General features: G+C 41.5%; 2 protein-coding genes across 2 annotated transcripts in view; one reads left to right on the forward strand and one right to left on the reverse strand.

The window, feature by feature from the left end:
• The window catches only part of wdr70 (WD repeat domain 70), a 42,810-nt gene extending 33,829 nt beyond the window's left edge, over positions 1–8,981 (forward strand). Inside the window, exons 14-18 of the mRNA XM_080476869.1 lie at positions 251–351; positions 1,258–1,337; positions 3,343–3,459; positions 6,958–7,120; positions 7,837–8,981. Of these exons, the coding sequence (XP_080332995.1) occupies positions 251–351; positions 1,258–1,337; positions 3,343–3,459; positions 6,958–7,120; positions 7,837–7,924 (549 nt within the window). The 3' untranslated portion in view covers positions 7,925–8,981. The remainder of the gene's footprint in view (positions 1–250; positions 352–1,257; positions 1,338–3,342; positions 3,460–6,957; positions 7,121–7,836) is intronic.
• Positions 8,982–13,343: 4,362 nt separating this feature from the next.
• On the reverse strand, positions 13,344–19,422 carry gdnfa (glial cell derived neurotrophic factor a). The gene is made up of 3 exons (XM_080476877.1): positions 18,744–19,422; positions 17,613–17,843; positions 13,344–14,233 (listed from the first exon to the last, which is right to left on the reverse strand). Exons 2-3 carry the CDS (start codon positions 17,815–17,817, stop codon positions 13,686–13,688), a joined length of 753 nt encoding a protein of 250 aa, XP_080333003.1. The 5' UTR covers positions 17,818–17,843; positions 18,744–19,422; the 3' UTR covers positions 13,344–13,685.
• Positions 19,423–19,694: the final 272 nt, after the last annotated feature.

Genomic DNA, 19,694 nt, shown 5'->3' on the forward strand with positions numbered 1-19,694 from the left:
AGCGCGCTGAGACTGATCCCAGCCTAGGTCACACACTCACAATAATACGCGATTGCTATCTTTTGTTAGCTGGGAAGCTCAAACATGGCTGCAAATATGACCCACTATAAAGAAAGTACTTTAACCTGCTGTTGATTTTAATTTTTTACGTGTGAACTTCTTGTAAGTACTGCCTATAACTTTTGTAACATGAAAAAACAAAAGCAATAACAGTCAATATAATTTCTGTCTTTCTGCCTGTGTTTCGCAGAGTGTCGTCCGCTGCCTGTGGCATCCTAAACTTAACCAGATAATGGCGGGAACCGGGAACGGATTGGCCAAGGTGTACTACGACCCAGTTAAAAGCCACAGGTACATTTGTTGCAGTCAAGACCTTTACAACATACTTGTTACTTGTTACATGTTATTTTACCTTTTGTTTCCAATAAAAGCAGCCCTAAAGAGAATAAATCAGCAGCAATGCAATTTTATTTATATGGCGCCAAATACAACAGTCATCGCACATCATTTTTACAGAGAAAAACCCAGCAATTCTAATGCTGGTCAAACAAGGGGGTTTTCATCATTTAAAGCTCAAATTCTAAGTGATTAAAAACAAAACTTGAAATAGTTAAGTTTGTATGTAATAAATCTAAAATATGTTTAAGGTCAAATACTTTAGATGTAAATTATGAGAAGACGTGAACGTGCACCTGACTGCTTCTGTAGGCTTTGATGATTTCACGATTCTTCGATGGTTTTATTTTTTCTTTGTTCTGCTCATTTTTGCCGTAAGTATTAATCATGTGATCGAAAGTACAACTCAGTGCAGCGGGCTCTTCTGGCTTTTTTAAGTCTTAAATGTTTAATGGACAACAGCAGATTTATTGTAAACGGTTGTGTAAAGAAATTAAGCCTGTGGCAGCAAACAAGTGTTCCAATGATAAACTCATTGTTGGTTTAAGTGTTCTCATTCAAATGAGTCATAATTATACAAACAGTCATCAGTCAAACCCTTTTTTTTCTGCAACTTTGAATCAACGGGTTTGTTGAGTAAAATGCAAATGAAAGTATTTATACTTTTTTATTTAAATTCCATCGGATTAACAAACAGTAACTGCAAATGTTTTTAAACATTTTGATAAAAGGCAATCCCACTATGAATTTTCACCACTGTGTTTCATCAGCAACTGTTCTAGTTCTGGCATCTGTGTTTCATCTGATGGGCTGAAATACCAGAATTTCTAACAGTTTTTCTATTTTCTTTTTTAAAACCAGGGGGGCGAAGCTGTGCGTAGTGAAGAGCCAGCACAAACAAAAGCATGCGGAGACGCTCACACAGGATTACATCATCACGCGTAAGTTCTTCCATGCGTGCGTTCGACACATGCAAAATATGCTCATACTCTGTGTCACTCAGAATAATGTGTTTGCCATTTAACTCAGAATCAAATTCCCTGCTTCCTCACACTAGCATGCAAAGCAAACAATTTCACTTATTGGTTGGATCCCACTGAAAGGATCAGGAGGGCCAACGTTATAAGAAATCATGTGAGGCATGCTTTTAAAATTAAAACCAATTTTAGCTCATCTTCTATCTGTAACTTACTTTTCTTTTTATGCGACTCAAATCCTCAGAGCCACTTATTGTTCAGTAGCTTTGTAAGGAATGACTGGCCCATTAATAAGATGATCCTATCGACTGCCGTAGGGCACTATGCCACGCGACAGCCATGTGGCCCCCCCATCAGGCCGGTATCACGCCGGGGACAGGCTCCTCTCCCACCTCTTGCCGGCGTGATCAGCTGCTCGTCCAACCACACGCACACACACACACACACACACACACACACACACACACACACACACACACACACACACACACACACACACACACACACACACGCACACACACCACCCCCCCCCTACCTGTCATCCCATCATATCTCCAACACACGAGGCCGTCATCTCTTTTGTGCGTGTCTCACACATCCTCCTGCCCCCGGACTGAAGTCATGAACCTACAGGAATGGAGCGGCTCCCGGCACGGCGCCACCGATTGGCTCCCGAGACCCAATTCAGAGGCAATTTATTTGTTTCGACTAGTGCAGCCTTTTCAGAGGCATCATGTGATTTGATTGCCATGCCAACAAGGTGTAAAGTAGGCAGGCATTCGACTGCCACAAGTGGCGAGTGACGCACTTGATGCCCTGGCACTGGAAAATTAGAAGGGACAGGAAGCATGTGATGGCCCATTGAGAAAAGCGAGGGAATCTGTTAACAGTAACCTTTTTGCTTAATGTAGCATGGAGGAGAAAGAATTACCCCTGAACAGGGACAGGGCTCCTGAATGGAAAATCACTTTATCTAGTGCTTTACTAAAGCGTCTTTTTCTAACCCCTGAGGATAAGAGCAGCACACACTTTTTGACACCGTTGCTCACACACACTCTGTCTCCGCCGCACACATTTGAGGCCACTCGTTTGCACTTTATCATGCAACCGTTCACTCTTGCACTTGTGGTTTTAAGTGCTCGGGGCCTTTTATTGTGATGGTGTTCACGAAAGTGTGAAAGGTGGCGGAGTGATCTTCTGAATCTAAACATGTAATGAATATGCTGGTGTGCATTACTGCAGAAAGAGTAGACGAGGAGAGTGATTCTGCCAGAGGTCAACCGGGGTCTTGTTTATCAAATTTTAAAGCGCCAGATTGATCATGATTGATGACTCTTCTAATAACATATAACATATTAAAGATTAAACGTATACATGTTGTCAATATTGAGTCTGGTGTACTGACTAAAGCAATGTTGTGCATTAAAGTGCGACATTATTCACATTCTTCTAAGTTTCTGTTAGAAATCTACTAACACCCCATTTTTCTCATTTCGAATGAAGTTAAATAAATGTCAGGAGAAGTGGTTTGTATGAGAGGAAGTTACAGTCCTGTAAAGGTCAGCCAAACTTTGGGAAATCTGCCACCTGGTTAAGACCTCGTTGTGGTTGTGTGCTTAATAATTGTGTCATGGGATAATAGTAAGTCAAATATGCAAGCGTTTTGACTCTGACCAGCGTTTTCTGATGAAACTAATTGTGTTTTTTGAGCATAGTCATAACCTTTCTGGAGAGTGGTTCAAGGCTAATCTGTAATTTGTGCACACTCGGCAGATAGCATGTTAGATTTTCCACAGTGGTTTATATTTTCTGCAATGTGTGGTAGCAGGTTTGAATGTGTTAGTTGGATTCAGGCTGCAGACACAGGGCACTTCGCCAGGTGCCCTGACGGCTTATTTGTGTGTTGGTGTCATTTGATCTTTGTTACCTAAGCAACTCGATTATCCCTGTTTACTCCGTGTGTCTCCAGCTCACGCCTTGCCCATGTTCAGAGAGGCCCGGCAGAGGAGTACACGCAAACAGCTGGAGAAGGATCGACTCGACCCGAGAAAATCCCACAAACCCGAGCCCCCTGTGTCCGGACCAGGTAACGTTCCCACCTTTTTTTTTTCTTTTTTTAATATATAGTATTGAGTTTTGTTGATGTGTTTGTAGAGTTTGCATAAGCTAAAAAATATTTATTCAATGAGACACAAAAGGTATAAATGTAATTTAGTGTCTGGAGTCCAAGTGCCCGGAAAACAACTAATGAGCATTAAAAAAACAACAACAAAAACCCCACACAAATCCAGTCATTCGAACGACAGGAGACTAATTAGATATTGCTGGAGTTTTGCAGCAGTTCTTGAAGTCCTTTATGAGTCAGGATCATAACTTGTGAAGCACATGTGCAAATCGACGATTGGTTTGTGATGTATTATGCAATCCAGCTGATGTTGAAGCTCCCAATTGGCCACTGAAGTATCTACTGCGGTCTGCTGCAGCCTCGTATCTTTAACAGCTGAGATATAATGCTGCATTGTGATCTCTCTTTGTAATCCATGTTTGAAGTGTTTATATTTTTACTAAAATACACATGATCGTGATTACCAAACCTATACAAAGCCCCAATTCAAGATACTAGACAGTTTTTACTGTCAATTTGTGTTGTTTTTTTATTCCAGCTGGGTTATTGCTACAACTTTTTGTTGGGTTTTTTTCTCTCTCTCTTTTGCTTTTTTTCCACTTATTGTTTTGGCACTGTGCACTTACAACAATGTCATGGCTCCACGGGGATGTTACTTTTTTTGTCAGATTTAAAAAACATCTTTTTGCCTGAAAAAGTGAGTGTATGCAGTAACTTCCATGTTTCTTCCGTTTCTTCAAAGCCAATAATGTTCAGTTAATGACAGAGACAGAATACATGATAGTAGAAATAGTTGTTGCATGTGGAGGATTTTGACCCTGTTTGAACTTTCATTCAGAGCATCTGGTTGATGTTTTTTACTTGAAAAAATTAAGTGGCGGCACCGTACATAATCATATAGACTTAACACATAAAACTCACGATTGAGATGATACACTATTTCTCATAACTACCCCGAGGCTTCCAGCAAGTTATGTTTTGGGTAGTCTGCTTTGTTTAGTAGTACATTTGCATTTGGTAGGCTGTAGTAGTGTTTTCCAAGTTATGATGCTGAAATCACTACATTTGGTCTGCTCTGAGGCTGTTGAAATTGGATTTGAACGTCACAGAAAACCATAAGAAGCCACTTGTGAGAATCTAGAACAGACTTGCAAAAATATTTTGACAAATCGGAGATGTGAGAGGAGGTAATCTGAGTGGCAACCATGTTTTTCAGAAGGTTTGTGAGGAATTAGTCCCATTTACTGTTTTCTTCCTTTTTTTTTTCAACTCAAGTCATGAAATATGTGTGGTTTTGGGTAGTTTGTCATTGTCCAACAGATTTTCTTGTATACAATAAGCCATTTCATCTTGTTTATCGCCTTTGGTTTGTCATTTAAGGCCTTGTAAAGTAGTTTGATATGTAGGATCTGAAAAGTACGGTAGCCATATTCAGCAAGATTTTCTTGGGGGGAAAAAAGAAGTGAATTTTTAATTATAACTAACAAAACAGTTTGGAGCAATTTTGTGAAGACGCTAGGGAAGGCCGCTTGTAATAACAAGTTGACTGGTTTAAATCCTCCTGACAGACCACCGCTGTTGGTCCCCGAGCAAAACCCTCAACCTCCAAATACCCAGGTTGTTTCAGGAAGAGCATCCAACGGAAAACTGGGCCAAGTCAAACACGAGGATCACATAATTCCGTGGCGACTTTGAGAAGGAGCAGCCGAGCTGCATTCTCTCTTTAGCTGTAACAGAACCCAAATTCATACGTTGCTCCTTTCAAAGGAAGGATATTAGGGTTTAATTGCAGCAGTAATAAAAATCAGGTAATAAACACGATCCCACCTGGATTACTCACACTGAAATTGTTAGTCTTTGAAATACTTTGCGTTGTTGCCATCAGTTCTTCTGCGTGGGCTTGTATCAAAGTATCAAAACATGTACTGTCACACAGGCCAAAAGCATGGGGCAAAAGTAAATTGAATAGTCTGCAAATGAAAATGTTTGGTATATTTTATGAAAACAGGTCTAGCATCTCAGTGGCTTTTGTGGGATTACAGACTGTCCTGGCCTTGTTTATCCTGTGAGTGAAGCCACCTCTCATAAGTGCAAGGTAATGCTCAGTGGTTGACTCGATGCTTACAAGCAATGGAAAGAGTTGCATCTAAATCCCCAAACAAGCTCACTGCCCGGCTACAACAGGAAGTCCCTGCACGCTCCAAGTATGTGCGCATGTGTGCGTATCCCATCCCCGATCCTTTTAAGATGTCCATTTGGAAAGCAGGAAGTTTTGTTTCCCCCAACAGTTCCATAATCTGGCAACAGTTTAGGAACACCATAACCACAACAAAGAGTGAAGTTTTAATGTATTTTCCATGTTTCCTGAGCTGCTATATGTGAGTGTGTCCAGAACCAAAAGTAATAAAAAAACTTGTAATCTGATAATTCAAGAAAAGTGCTGACAACACTTTTCTGTATGTCCCACGGTGCTTTAAAATGATGGAAACATTTACTTTACAATATAATGGACTATTATTTAAAAAATGTAATTGTGTGAAAACAAAATCATTTAATTTCTGTGTTTGATGAATAAGATAATGCTTCTCTCACAGTTGAACAATTACTCAATTGGTTCAGATTAGGTTCCTCCTCCCTGTTTGTTTTATTACCTGAGGAGAAAATATCAAATGATCTGAAATTTAAGTATATTTATAAAAAAAAAAAAAAAAAAGCATAAATTGTTCAGATTTGAAAAAACTAATTGTCTTAACACACATTTTCAGGTTTTGAGACCATGCATGTGCGCGAACCCCACGTCAAGTATTTCCATCCATCTTCATGCATCATCAGACTTCCATCAGAAATATCTAAACTAAATCTTCAACGCCACTTCATACAACTCACTTTTGTTTCGGCTGGAGCAGATCACAGCAGATGATGTACCAAGGGCAACACACATCTAGGACAAGTCACCGGTCCTTCACAGGACTAACACAGGCAGACACGTGCTCACATTCAAGCCAGCTGGCTATTTCAAATCACCATTTAACCTCAAATACATGTTGGTCTGTGGAAGAAAACTGCGATACTAAGAGAAATGCCGTACAATGGGAGAACATGCAAACTCTACCCAAAGTTCACCCTGGACTTGAAATTGGGGGCCTTCTCTCTACAGAGCGGCAGTGCCAACCACTGCTCTGCTGCTCATCCATCTTTAATGTCAGGTCATGTCACTGTAATGCAGCAGATTATAGGAGATAACGGATGATGTTGCACGACATTAAATCCTAACAGCGGAGTGATAGGTCAAGTCGCTCTTGATTGGTCAAGGTCAGGCTTATGTTGGAATTTGTGAACTCGTGCATTAAATCCTCCAGTTGGGAAGAAGAAGAAGAGCCACATTCCCAGAAATTTTTGGTGTTTTTCCCTCATGTGAAGTTGAACGGCGTCTAATGCAGTGATGATGTGTCCCGACAGGCCGAGGAGGAAGAGTGGCGGCTCACGGTGGTACTTTGTCCTCATTCATCGTGAAGAACATTGCTTTAGATAAAACAGATGACAGCAACCCTCGAGAGGCCATCCTACGCCACGCCAAGGAAGCCCAGGAGAACCCATACTGGGTTGCGCCGGCATACAAACAGTAAGAGAGGAAAAAGAAACATTTATAACCAAAATTGCAACCATCTGACGGTCTCTTTCTTCACTCAGCCTCCCACTGTCATTTTTGACCTCATTAGCTGACGCTGCTAGAAACTACTCGTGGCATAGAGATGTTATTTTCTCTCTTTTTTTTTTTTTGTACTGCTGTCACATAAATGTATAAAAAAAAAAAAAGGCTGCACAGGTAGACACCTGAAACTTTTAGATTGCTGTCAGATTGTCACATCTATCTATGAGCCTCGACAAACAGGTCAGCAGCCTTTAGCTGTAATTCATGTGTGCAATAGTATGTGTGTTAAATCTCTTTCTGTTGGCTGTAAATTAAAAACACATGCCGAGCAGAGCTAGATTTGTTTCTTCTATGTATAGGATCAATTATACAGTCCTTAAGTTGGACCTTTTGAGTGCACAACACCATATAGCAGACAGAATAAACCTTCAAGGCGTGCACACAGCATTAACTGAGCTGTTTGAATTCTGCTGTGTTGTCCGCAGCCTGATCTTGATGAAGCCTCGTCTGTTTTGTTTATCAGAAATTAGTCTGAAGCACTAACACGGTAATATCGAGCTTAATGTATTGCTTCATAACTGTTGTCCGCCTTTTATTTTCTCTGAATACACGTCACAGTGTTGCTCTGAAGCAGTCAGAAAATAGCAAACGGTTAAATCATTTCTCGTTCTCCCTAATCCCCGCAGAACCCAGCCAGAGCCAATGTTTGCGGAGGAATCAGAGGAGGATGAAGAAGCCGAGAAAGAACCAGAGTGGAAAAAACGCAAAATCTGACAGCCGTCATTGGATAGCAGACAGGGTGAGCAGTCAATAACAGAACATGGGCCGTAAGAAAATGTGCGTAGGGGCATCAGTTAGGTTCCTAATTTGTCCTCCTTATGGTAATATCACTGAGCGTATATACAGAATCTTTGTTCGCCTGCTTCGGTGTTGAAGTGAAGCGCATAAACACAATAGACTTCTCTCTTCTTTTTTGTTCAAACTGTGGAAATAAAATGTTGTTTTTACAGGAATATCCTGTCTGCGTTGTAATTCACGAGCCACTGGAAGAACTTGGCTATTTAAGTCTGTTTTGATTATAAGGACTTTTATTTTCATCATTTCCATTGTCCTCTCACCCCACATCTCCAGAGTTTGCTAATGCCTCATAAATCGGCTCCAGATTTTGCGGTCTGGAGTTGTTTATCACAATAAAGAGCAGTTTGAAAGTTACTAGAACGAAAATAGCAAAGCAGTACAAAAAAGATGGGGTGTTTTTTAAACTTTGACAGCTTTTAAGATGTACATTTTTTGGTTGTGATTCATCAAACACTCACAGGTATTCTAGTTATTTGTGCGCACCCTGTTTTCCAGCTCAACCCCGTGAATAAAGGGATTTCTGCTCCTATTGTGAAACCGTGATGTGTTTTACCCAGAGTAGAGTAGAGTAGACTGACATGTGTTTTACCAGCTGATCAAAGGAATACTTCTGTTTTAATACCTTTTTCTGTGAGGCAGTAAGTCAAACCTGGAAAACCCGGCGCGCACAGTCGCCGTCAGAGCCGCGGCTGCTGTGACTCACCGCCTCATACAGGCTATATTCACCACAACTATTAGAGACATTTAGTGATGAGTCATGTTTTGGTTTAAATTGAATTCTTGATCTTGTGGTATTCACCCACATTTTAAGGTCAGTGAACTGGAGTTTTTTTTTTTTTTTTTTTTTTTATAATGGACTTTAATTTCCTCTGAAGGAAACTAGTTTCGTTTATTGGTCAAAATCCAATTCTAAATATCAGCTTTACTGAGGCACTCTTACTTTTACACCTTTACATCTGGGTCTTGGCATATCAATAAAAACAAAAAAAAAACATCTCGCGTCATGAATCCTTCCAATGACCTGCGCACTGTCAAAAATACCTGAACTGACAGAAATAACCTCAAGATAAAGTTTTAATGAAAGCCACGCTGGTTTTCTGTGTCTTCTGGAATGTAACTTCTGCTCACAACAGCACGCTTGATCTGAGCGCTCTTTTGTTTTTTCGAGTGAAACAAGAAGTCACATTCCACTAAAGAAATCTAAAAATGCACCATCATTACAACAGCCAGGATTTGACCACTAAATGTGCCATTCTCACCCCAGTTCCTCGGCCATATGCTATCCTCTGATATTGTGTTTCAGATACACCATAGGTCTCAGTCTTACACGCCACATGTGTCATATAGCTTGTGTTTCTTCTCGGTGTCTTTCAAAGGGTGAAACTGTAGGAGCAATCTTTTTTTTTTTCCTTCTTTTCTACCCAACCAAAATTACGAGAAGACAATTAAATGTGTGCTGGCAAACTTCCTGTGGCCGTAAAATATAAGACAAAGACATACCAGAACAAGAAATATGGATGGACCCAAACAAATGAAGGATGGATTTAAGAGCATAAGTAAGTAGAGATGGGCTTCGTGGGGTGACGCTGACGTCACGCTCCTCAGGAGAACAATTCCCAGCCAGCGGCAGGAGATGAGCAGCGACTCCACTTTGATTCACTGGGTCTTTCCACCACAATGTGAAACGGTAGTAGGAAAAGGGAATTTCTTGGTGGAGCTTAAAACTATGGCCTGTAGGTAGAGATTTAAATGATATAAACAAATTAAATGTTGGCCAAAATAAATAACTTATCATCCAACTTGTGGCATTAATGTCTGAAAGCCAGACGTTATTTTTTACTCGGATAGAAACGATGTTCACTGTGATGAAGCAGCATGTTGCAGTAACGTGATTCACGTTTTCACACTAGAAAAAGTCGAATGAGGGATTTTAGATTGATACTCTGGTTATAAAGTTTTGCCATGAACCTCCAATTTTGTGTGTAAAAAAAAAAAAAAGGGATAATTCTCATGATCATAGGGTTGCATTTTCAAAGCGAAGATTTTTACACCTTTTTTTTATAAGTAATAGAGTAAAAATAGAAAGTAAGCTTTAGTGCAAAGCAATAAATGTCATTAGGAGACTTAATGTAGTGATTTAAAGGCATTTGATTAGCATTTGCTTGTCGATTGATCTCACATTTACTCTAACATGAAGACCGTTAAGAAGTTAAACCATGAGAAGCATGTGCACTGTTACTGTATGTCATGGAGCCGCAATTTGTTTCAAGCTTTGACCTCCTCTGGTTCAATATATCTAATTTAGCTTGATTGGAAGACTTGACCATTCATTTTCAGATTTAAAACTTGAGATTTGCTTTCAACATGTCAGATTTGATTCAGACAAAAAAAAGAAGAAAAACCCTCACAGTGAACCTCAGCTGTTCATTGTTTCTGCTTCGAGACTGTGTACCTCTGCCATTTTCTCATCAGCATTTACATCTTCTTTACTCTAGTGGAAACATTCCTGAGTGCCCTGATTTACAACTCAGTGGCTCTTTACTGCTCGCTTTTGTTTACTGTATGACCTTGGGCTCTCGTTCAACAAGGCAGAATAGAAGGCGATACCTCAGCGGAGAGGCCAGCCTCTCCAATGTCCTCAACTGTCTCCATTCAACCCGAATTTTCATCTTCAATTTTAGATGATAGTCGTATAAACACATCCCGGCAAATTAGCACCATCTGGCCTGGTGGGACAGCTGTACGCGGCACAATACTAGGAGACACACTCATTTAATAGAAACAAGTTTAATTCTGTAAAAAGTTATAAAATGAATATTGTACAAAAATAAAGTTTGCCGAGAGCTTTGGTTCTGTAACACAAAACATGACATGACAGTTGTTGTTTTTTCACAAAGATGTTAACGGAGTGACAGCATTTGCATTCCTTTCTTCCAATATTAACACTGAGGGTTTTTTTTTTTCTTCTTCTTCTTCTTCTACTTCTTCTTCTTTGCATGAAATCCAGAGAACCAATGAACTGTTGAGCAAACAGTCGTGAAGACGAGAGGGCGAGTGGTCACAGTTTACACACTTTAATGTATGGTATCGACGAGTAGCGCGCCGCTCCGAGACTTCTGGGAAGTCTCCTAACTGCACATTCTCATCTGGAAAAGCTTATGCACGAATCAGTTGTTAAAGGGGAAGATGATCCAATTGATGAAGTATGCTGTGATAAAGGCTAGTTGTTTTTTCTTTTTTTTTTTTTCTCCTCCTCTCTGTGTAGTGTTTGGCCTAAATTCAGCTTGATGCAGTGGATTTGTTCTGTGCGGGGGGATTACACCGTAAAGCTGGCTTGCTTGCTGCTGGGTGGGCACAGATACCTTGGTCCCTAATCCGTGCTAACATCAAGACCTACACGAGGGCTCTCTTTGTTCCACTTAAAACGACCCCCTCACCGTGCACAGAAACATGCTTTTAAAGAGCCTCCTGTTTTTTTTTTTTCTTCCCTGAATGTATATTTCTGCTGTACTTTAGGGATGAATTCAGTTGAACAGGTTATTGCATGTCGAAAGCTTCTTTTTTTTTTTTTGTTGAGCCAAGCCCGCCATCTTCATTCAGTAACTCCAAAACACGGGCTTTTGTCGAAATGTCTACTCTCAACATATTTACATCAGCTGCGCGACGACGACAGCCACTAACAGTAGCTAGATCTTCCTTAAATTGCCTTTGCCGGCGGGGATATTTGGTTAAGACTCATGTCAGAGGATCACTTTCAAATCCCCTTTGAGGGAATAAGACCTGTCTGTCAGCTCAGACAGAAACACAGGCAGTCCCGTGAACTTTAAAGCCTATTGGGACAGTAACCGCTGCAAAGCTTTTGCTCAGACTTGGTGGAGGGCCAGAGTGAGGTTTCAGATAACGCAGCCTGATAGGCAGGCATTCTAGCAGTGCCTGTACGGTGACTTCAAGAATGGATCCTCAAAGGCACCAGCGGATCCTCGCGGGGCCGCCGCTCACAAGTTGATTTTGGATTTTAATTGAATGGCGTCGTGGCTTCTGGATGGAGTTGACTCTGCATCTGTCTCGGATTGATAGCTTGAAACCTGCCTAAAAACTACACAGCAGCTATAATTTGCTTCATTGTAAAGCATAAAGAAGGGATGTTGTGAAGCGGAGGCGCACTGAGGAGCAAGTTGAAGTTGGTAATGTGGTCACGTTGGTGAAAATGATGTGCACTATCCCGCTGTCCCTCAGAGCACTTGAAAGCAATAGTTCAATCCTATCAAAAGTCTTCTATTGGTCCCCTCCTCCATCTGTCTGTCCGTCCAACCTCAATGTAATAGCAAATGACGTTTGGACATGAAATGAGAAACCCTGGTGTCTCAGGCTGTGTCCACACTTGGCTAGTTCGGTTGGATCGAAGCATAATGTGGTATGGTTTGCTTGTTAATGCAGTTTATTTATGGAAGTGTTGAATACTTTGCCAAACAAAGAGGCCATGGTGAAATTCCAAATGAGCCCTGGTGGGTTTTGACCCACGTATGAATGCAGTATTCACCAAAGATGGCCAAATAATATATGAAAAGAATCAGAAATACAAATAAATTTGCACATGGAATTAATTGTGGAAATTAATAAAGTTATTTCATGTATTAAAAGTGTCATGTGTCGCTTGTTAGCGTCTTTAAAAAACAAAAACAAAAAAACAGGCTGAATTCACAGTGAGAACTATGAAATGTAGTCGTCTTTTTCATCGCTTTGGTCCAGACCTGGTAACCACACGGTTTGTGTGAACACAGCCTCATTGACATTAATAAGCAAAACAAGCACATGAGGGGCAGTTTAGCTGTTCTGCGACCTTTTTGTATGAGAAAAGTCATCTGCACTTTGGCACCATCCAAGACAAACAAAGGTTTTAAATAAATAAGAAAAAAAGAAAGGAAAAAAAAAAAAGAAAAACTTCTTTCATAAAATGGATAGAAATAAATAACAATAACTTAATTCAATTTCAATAAATATTCCTCTTACACACGTTTATATATATATATATATATATATATATATATCTATGTTTATATATATATATGTCTGTATATGTGGGATCAGGTTTTACTCAGATGCACTAAATAGTCTTTGCAGAACTTCATTGTGGCTCCTTTGCTCTGAATGTAAATTGTCGACAACCAGCTTATGCAGTGGAAATCATTTAGACTGCAACTGGAATAGCTCCTCAAATCTCTCGATTTTTCTGGAGTCTTAAAAGCCAGCAAAGAAAAAAAAAGGGTGTTCCTTGGAAATTAATTATTTTAGAGCCAAATTAGGATTTTTGTTTGTGTTTTCTTTTTCTTTTTTTAACACAACTTTTTTCGACTGCACAGTCAGCACATCTGGAAGTGTAACAGTATGTCATCTTTTGCAAACCTGATACATTTTTGCAAGTGTCTAAACAGCCGGTCGGACGCTCGTCGAGGATAAATGTACAGTTTGCTTTATGGACGGCTGTTCCAGAGTCTTTCAGGTGGTGTCACTTTACTCACCTGTAGCTCCTCTGATAACTACTGACAAAAAAAAAAACCCAACAAAAAAAATAAAGTCCAACAGTAATCCCTCACTTTGCAGCACCACTCGTACAGTTTATCCTTAGTCCGCTGATACTGGCCGGGACTTGATTTTGCCACCGTTTATGTGACTTCCCTCAGACGCAGCCACACTTCTTAGCCGAGTGTTTCTTCAGCGTGTGGTACACCACATTGTCGTCCAAAAAAGACAAGTCATCGTCGAATGCGATGGGTCGACAGCAGGTGCGAGAGGGCGTGTCCTTGTCCAGCTTTTTGTTGTGCGTGAGGTTGTTCAGGATCTTGTCATAGTTGGTCTCCGCCTCGACGCAGGGGCCGCTGCAGTACCGAAAGATGAGCTCCTCTTTAGTCTGGTAGCCCAGCCCCAAATCCGTCACGTTGAGATGGACCTCCTTTAGCAAACAGCCTCGACTCTGAACCGATATCCTCTCCCTCCCCCTCTCACCTCGGCCCCCTTTGCCGCCTCGGCCCCGGCCCCGCCTCCTGTCGCTGTGTCCTCTGCCCTCACCTCTCGCACCTCCTGTGTTTGCTGCTCCTCTCTGTTTCTGCTGCCTCCTTCCCCTCGAGCCCCCGCTGGGTTCCGATGATCTCCGGAGTCTGCCGATGGTAGCCTCAATAAAATCCATGACATCATCGAACTGCTCTGGATAGGGACCTGCGATGTCATCTGGAAGAGAGCACACACGCAACAGATTTAGTTTTCGAGCTCAATTTAAAACAAAATTTTTCATCCCGGCATGGAGAATAAAACCACTGAAATGCGGAATCGTCAGCAGTAGAGACGTTGACAACAATGTAATTAATTATTTACTGTTTTGAACGACTCCACGAGCAGACAGGATAAACATGTAAATGTCCTCCCGGGAATAGAAGCAAATCAAGCATAGCAGGGGTACAGGATGGGTGTGAAAAGTTTGCACAGTTAGAACAATACATTTGAAGGCAATCATGAGCAGAAAGCTCATCCTGTCAGGGTGAAACAGCACAATCCAAATGCTGCCGGCTCGCACATCGAAAGATCCGTAAATATCAGGATTTATCTTCTATGTCTGAATATTTGTGTTTTTACAGAATTAACTTGACCTAGAATATGTGCGGAATTCATTCATTGTTTTTACTCTTTCTGTACATACATCAAATTGACATCAGAGTCTCTGCAGCAAAGACAAATAACTTGTTTCCCCTAAAATGTCAAACTATAAATACACAGAAGAAGGAAGGGTTCAACTAAACGTCTAAACATAGACTGAGGTGTCATCCGTGCAGAAAAGTGAGACATGCATTGTTACTGATGTCAGTTTGCATAGCTAGTGTTGGAAAAACATGCGCCGACAAAAATACACACTATCTCCATAAATACCAGAAACCTTGCAGATCAAAAACGGGCCGGATTAGTCTCAACAGGAGGAATGCAGAAGGCAGGCCAGAGTCGTACATATGCAGGTCTGCAGGTGTCCTGCTTTAACTCCTTCCAAGACGGTTGTTAGAGGATGAGTTGGAGGCTGAAGGTCAGAGGGTGTTGTCAATTCACGTTTGATATTTGTTTTAGTGGGAAAAGAAGTAGAGAGGCTGGAAACGTAACAGCAGACATGAATTAGGACAGACCATATTGCTTGCGTATTGCATTCATTGACTTCTGGATTTGATAAAAGAGAACACATTGTGCACCTTTTTCCTGTATTTTCTGTCTCACATGTACCGTTTTAGTGTTGGATGTTTAATGTTGAGATTAAGTGCATACTGAGGTGACTCTTTTGGAGGTAAAGCTGAACCTGCAGTCTGCTGTGAAATCCTGCGCGCTGCATGCGGCATGCCAGCAGGCACAATGGTGCAGTGGTCATGTAGTTGGACATGCTTTCTCAGTAAATAGTGACTCTACTTGCTGAAGGTATAAATATGTGAGTGAGTCTTTTTGTTTTACCTTGATAATAGACTGATTATCACCTGTCCAGGATGTACCCTGCTTTCTGCCTTATCAACTCGGATGGGGTCTCCAGTCTTGTGCGAGATAAAACAAGTAAAGAGCTTTGTAGAATTTCCCACTCAATGCAATAAGTAAATACCTTCACGTTCTGAGTTAATCGCCAAACGTTAGCACCATTTCAAAAAGGAGCTGGATGGGAAAATACTTCAATCATTCTTTGAGGCTTTCTGTGGTGCAGATTAAAAACTTGTGAGTGGATATTTAATTCTACTTAAAGGAACAGCAAAGTTTGTTAAATTTTTTCATTGGGACCAATTAAATTGAATGATTGATCAATAAAATCAGTGTCATTGTTTTGCAGGGTAGTCTAGAATAAAAAAAAAAAAAAAGCCTGTGTATGAAACCCCATGATAGAGCTCTTTTAAGGTTAATTCCAGCGATTGTTCACACAGGAACTGCCAGTGTTGACACTGTAGGCGCAGACCAATTACACCTCATGCGAAGATGCATTCAAATAGTCGATGGATGTCGTTTTGGAATGCGGATACTTCAAAGGGCAAATAAAAGGAAATCATATGCTTTGAGTCATTTAGAAGAAGCAGACTGCAATCTGCTGGAAAGTGGAAATATGCACCAGCACAGCTCTTCGCCATCTGCTGCAAGGAGCGATGAGGACTGACTGAATGTCTTGGACCCTCCTGTGTTACATGTTGATTCTATTATAGAGTAACGTGTCTCCTACTTGAGTGCCTGCAGGTTCGGCAGCAGTGGACTACGCTTGAAGATCACCAAGACATATTTGTTCTTAAATGACTCAATTTGTTAAATTCTGATGAGATGACCTGTGCGAGTCCGTGTGGTTGCATGTGATGGATGGGTGCTGTCATTCTGCGTGCGTATCAAGAGCTCAAGGGCAGCGGAGTGCGAGGCCTGGCAGGTGGCGTTGTGGTTAACGCCGCCTTTGCACCGCAGTGTCACCTGTCTCTCCTCTTTTACCTGCTCCTCTGGCAAAGCACAGGACACCTGATCCGTCTGCGCTCCACAGCTGATTGGCCAACGCTACTTGTGTATCAGGTTGAGCTTGGGCCAATCTGTTTAGACACACCTACCCTTTGATTTAGACACCTTCCATTGTGTGTCAACTGACAGGCGGGCTGGCCACAGTCTACACCTGCTGACAGACTAGACCTGTGGCAGCCAAGGGAGCAATTCATGGTGCAGGTTATGCTCTATATTTAAAGTGATACTAGTGGAGAAAAAATTTAAAAGATACATTTTTAAACGATTTTTAAGACGAAACAACGTGTGGGTCTGATCTTGAAATATGTGACAGAAAAATAAAGACTAAAATACCCTTTCTCAATTGGAACTATGGTCTCAGGTTATACAGCAGATCAATGATCTCACCATGGTCCAAACAGAATATGAGGTGGCGGAGACAAACACTTGTCCAAATGTTCCATTCCTTATCTAGTTCTTGGCTGCGTTTGCTTCTGTGTGAAGATGATACAATGTCACATTGATCCAAACAAAATAAATTCCTGCCCACTGTCGCTGTTAAAATGAACATAAACACAGAACTCTCGCTGGGTGCTTCAAACTTTCCGGTGTTGTCCAGCCTCTAGCCTGAAGAAAATTTTTTTTAAATCCTCTCTGACTTGGTTTGCAGTGGGCTCTCTCAAGCATGAAACTATGATTTCTGGGTTTTTGGCAGATGGGTAAAGGTCACGGGTCTCTTAGTCGTGTGGAAGCAGAGGTGAAAATAAACAAAGGAGCAAAGGGGAAATGTTGCCAGTGACCTCCTGGAGCTGTTCATGCTCTTATTCATGCTGCTGCTTTGTTTTGACATGTGCATGATGCAACTCAAGGTAGCAATAAAACACAAATTAAGATCTTTCATCTGATAGCCTTATGGACTCAGGTTTTTATGAACCAAATCTCAAGTGTAACGTGTCAGGCAAACTTACTCATTCATTGTTGAATCCAATTGTGATGAGTTGACTTTTTTTTTTTTTTCTTTGCACAAGCAGCACATGTCTATAATGTGACACTCCTACAAGGCAATTAACGACCATTCAGATGCACATCACAAGATCTTGTGAAAGCATGCAGGGTTCCTTACACTGATCCTCCATGGAGATTTCCTGCAGGTTGTGGTCTTCACGCTGGAACGATGGCTCGTCGTCCTCCGAAGATTGGGACGCAGAATCACTGTAGCTGCCGGGGAAGTAAGTCCTCTTGGCTGGCTGAGAGTTGTGATGGAGAGGCCGTGTAGCAACAGAGCTCAGGAGCAACAAACACGTGGCCAAAACATCCCATAACTTCATCTTAGACTCAGTTCCTATGAAGAAAGCTGCAAATAAAATAAGAGGGGAGAATTTATTTGAAATCACATTAAAATTCTAATTGGAAAAAAATAAATCATAGACAATCTACATGGGGACAGACTCTTGGCCTACTGTAGTTTGTAATGAAGTCACCAAAGTGTTTGAAGCAGTGTTGTGGCCAGACCGACCCTGACTCATTCTGTATTAATAATCGTGTCATCATGTCAAGAGGCTTTGATCCTCACTCCTCTCTCTCTGTCTCGTGTCTGCTGTAAACATGTCAATCAAGGTTATTCTAATGAGAACAATTCAAACTGACTTGTATTCTACTTCATATTGTCAAAATACTCGCAAAAAATAGTCAATTAAAATGTGGACTGCACTCCAGGTGGATGCGTAAAACTGCGCGTAAAAGTTTAACATCACAGAAAGCAGCATTTGTGACTAACCAGAAGCACAGTCATTTATTCTGCACTGACGGTCGAACCTATTAGGATTATAAGATTGGCTGGATATCAGCCGAGCACTCTCTCTCTCTGCTTGGGATGAGGCACGTAGGGTGCGCCACACACAGAAATGCATTGGTTAAAGCACGCACCAATGCGTTTTGGCAACGACAGCCTAAATAATGGTGTGAGTTGGCCAGATGGCAATCCCCAAAGCTTACGTGACTCTGTCTAATGGCACGTTGAGTCTGCAGTAAATCTAAACAGCCATGCATGAATAAATACTGGGCCTGAAACATGCAATGCAAAGTCCTAACAACTGTCTTTGGAATTGCTTAAGGTACATTTTTCCCCCCAGTTTGATTCAACTAACAAAAGTGAGGCTCGGATCTTCTTTGCGCACAGACAACCCGAATAAAAACGAAACAAATGTTATATCTCACGATGTGAAACATAAAAACCCGATTAAGATTTACTTACCTTAAATATGGCCCATGCAGACCTGAAATCCGCTCGGCTGCCGGTGGTAAAATCCAAACAGAAAACGCAACTCATTTAGTGTCCCCAGCTGATTCAGCTGCGTGAATCAACGACTCCAACATGAAAAATGTCCTCAAAGCGAGTTTAAATTCAGTTTGTGTCCAAGTCGAAAGAAACGCTGAAATGCTGCGCCAGGTATGTTTCTCATATTCCGATCCGGCGCACAAGCCAAACCATGCGTCTCTCCACACTTCGGAGTCCAAAGGTGGGTGTTGAGGAGAGCGGACCAAGTGCCACTGCGCCTCACGGGGTACAGTTGCAGTCGCTGATTAATTGGATGCTACGCTTCCACGTTGGGAATCCGAGAGAGATCCACCATCTCCGACTGAAGGGAGAACCGATGAAGACATCAGCGTCTCCAAGCACATAAGGTGTCCAATATTTGTTTTCCAGGGCGCAAAAACGTCTCTCCCTCGCAATAAAAAAAAGAAAAGCACTTAAAACACTCTTACATCCAGAATCACACTCACTTTGAATATCGTCATGATAAACAACACAGATGCGAGATTTTATCCTCCATTTTCCTCCAGGTCAAATGTTGTCTGTGGAGCTCTGGGTTTCCACACGCGCTGTCCTCATATTGGACTGAAGCAGGACAGATGTCTGCGCATAACACCGCACCGCGCGCAGAGGGCAGTTTGGAGAGATTTATAGTGAAGTGCGCTCTGACGTTTGGGGGCAGTTGGTGTCCGCCCCTCTTTTATAGATCCTTGCAAGAGCAAACAGTGAGTAACAGAGGTCCGCATATCTCTCCAAAACCACCCCTGGAGCCCTGTTTGGAGGAGCGCAGTTTTCAGATGTCTTAGGGATTATGTCACACATCCTGATGTCCTCGGGATTAGATTTCAGTATGCGGAATGCGATTTGGAGATGTTCTGTTGCGATGCATGT

This window comes from Lipophrys pholis (assembly GCF_963383615.2).
Source record: "Lipophrys pholis genome assembly, chromosome: 12".
Classification (NCBI taxonomy): domain Eukaryota; kingdom Metazoa; phylum Chordata; class Actinopteri; order Blenniiformes; family Blenniidae; genus Lipophrys; species Lipophrys pholis.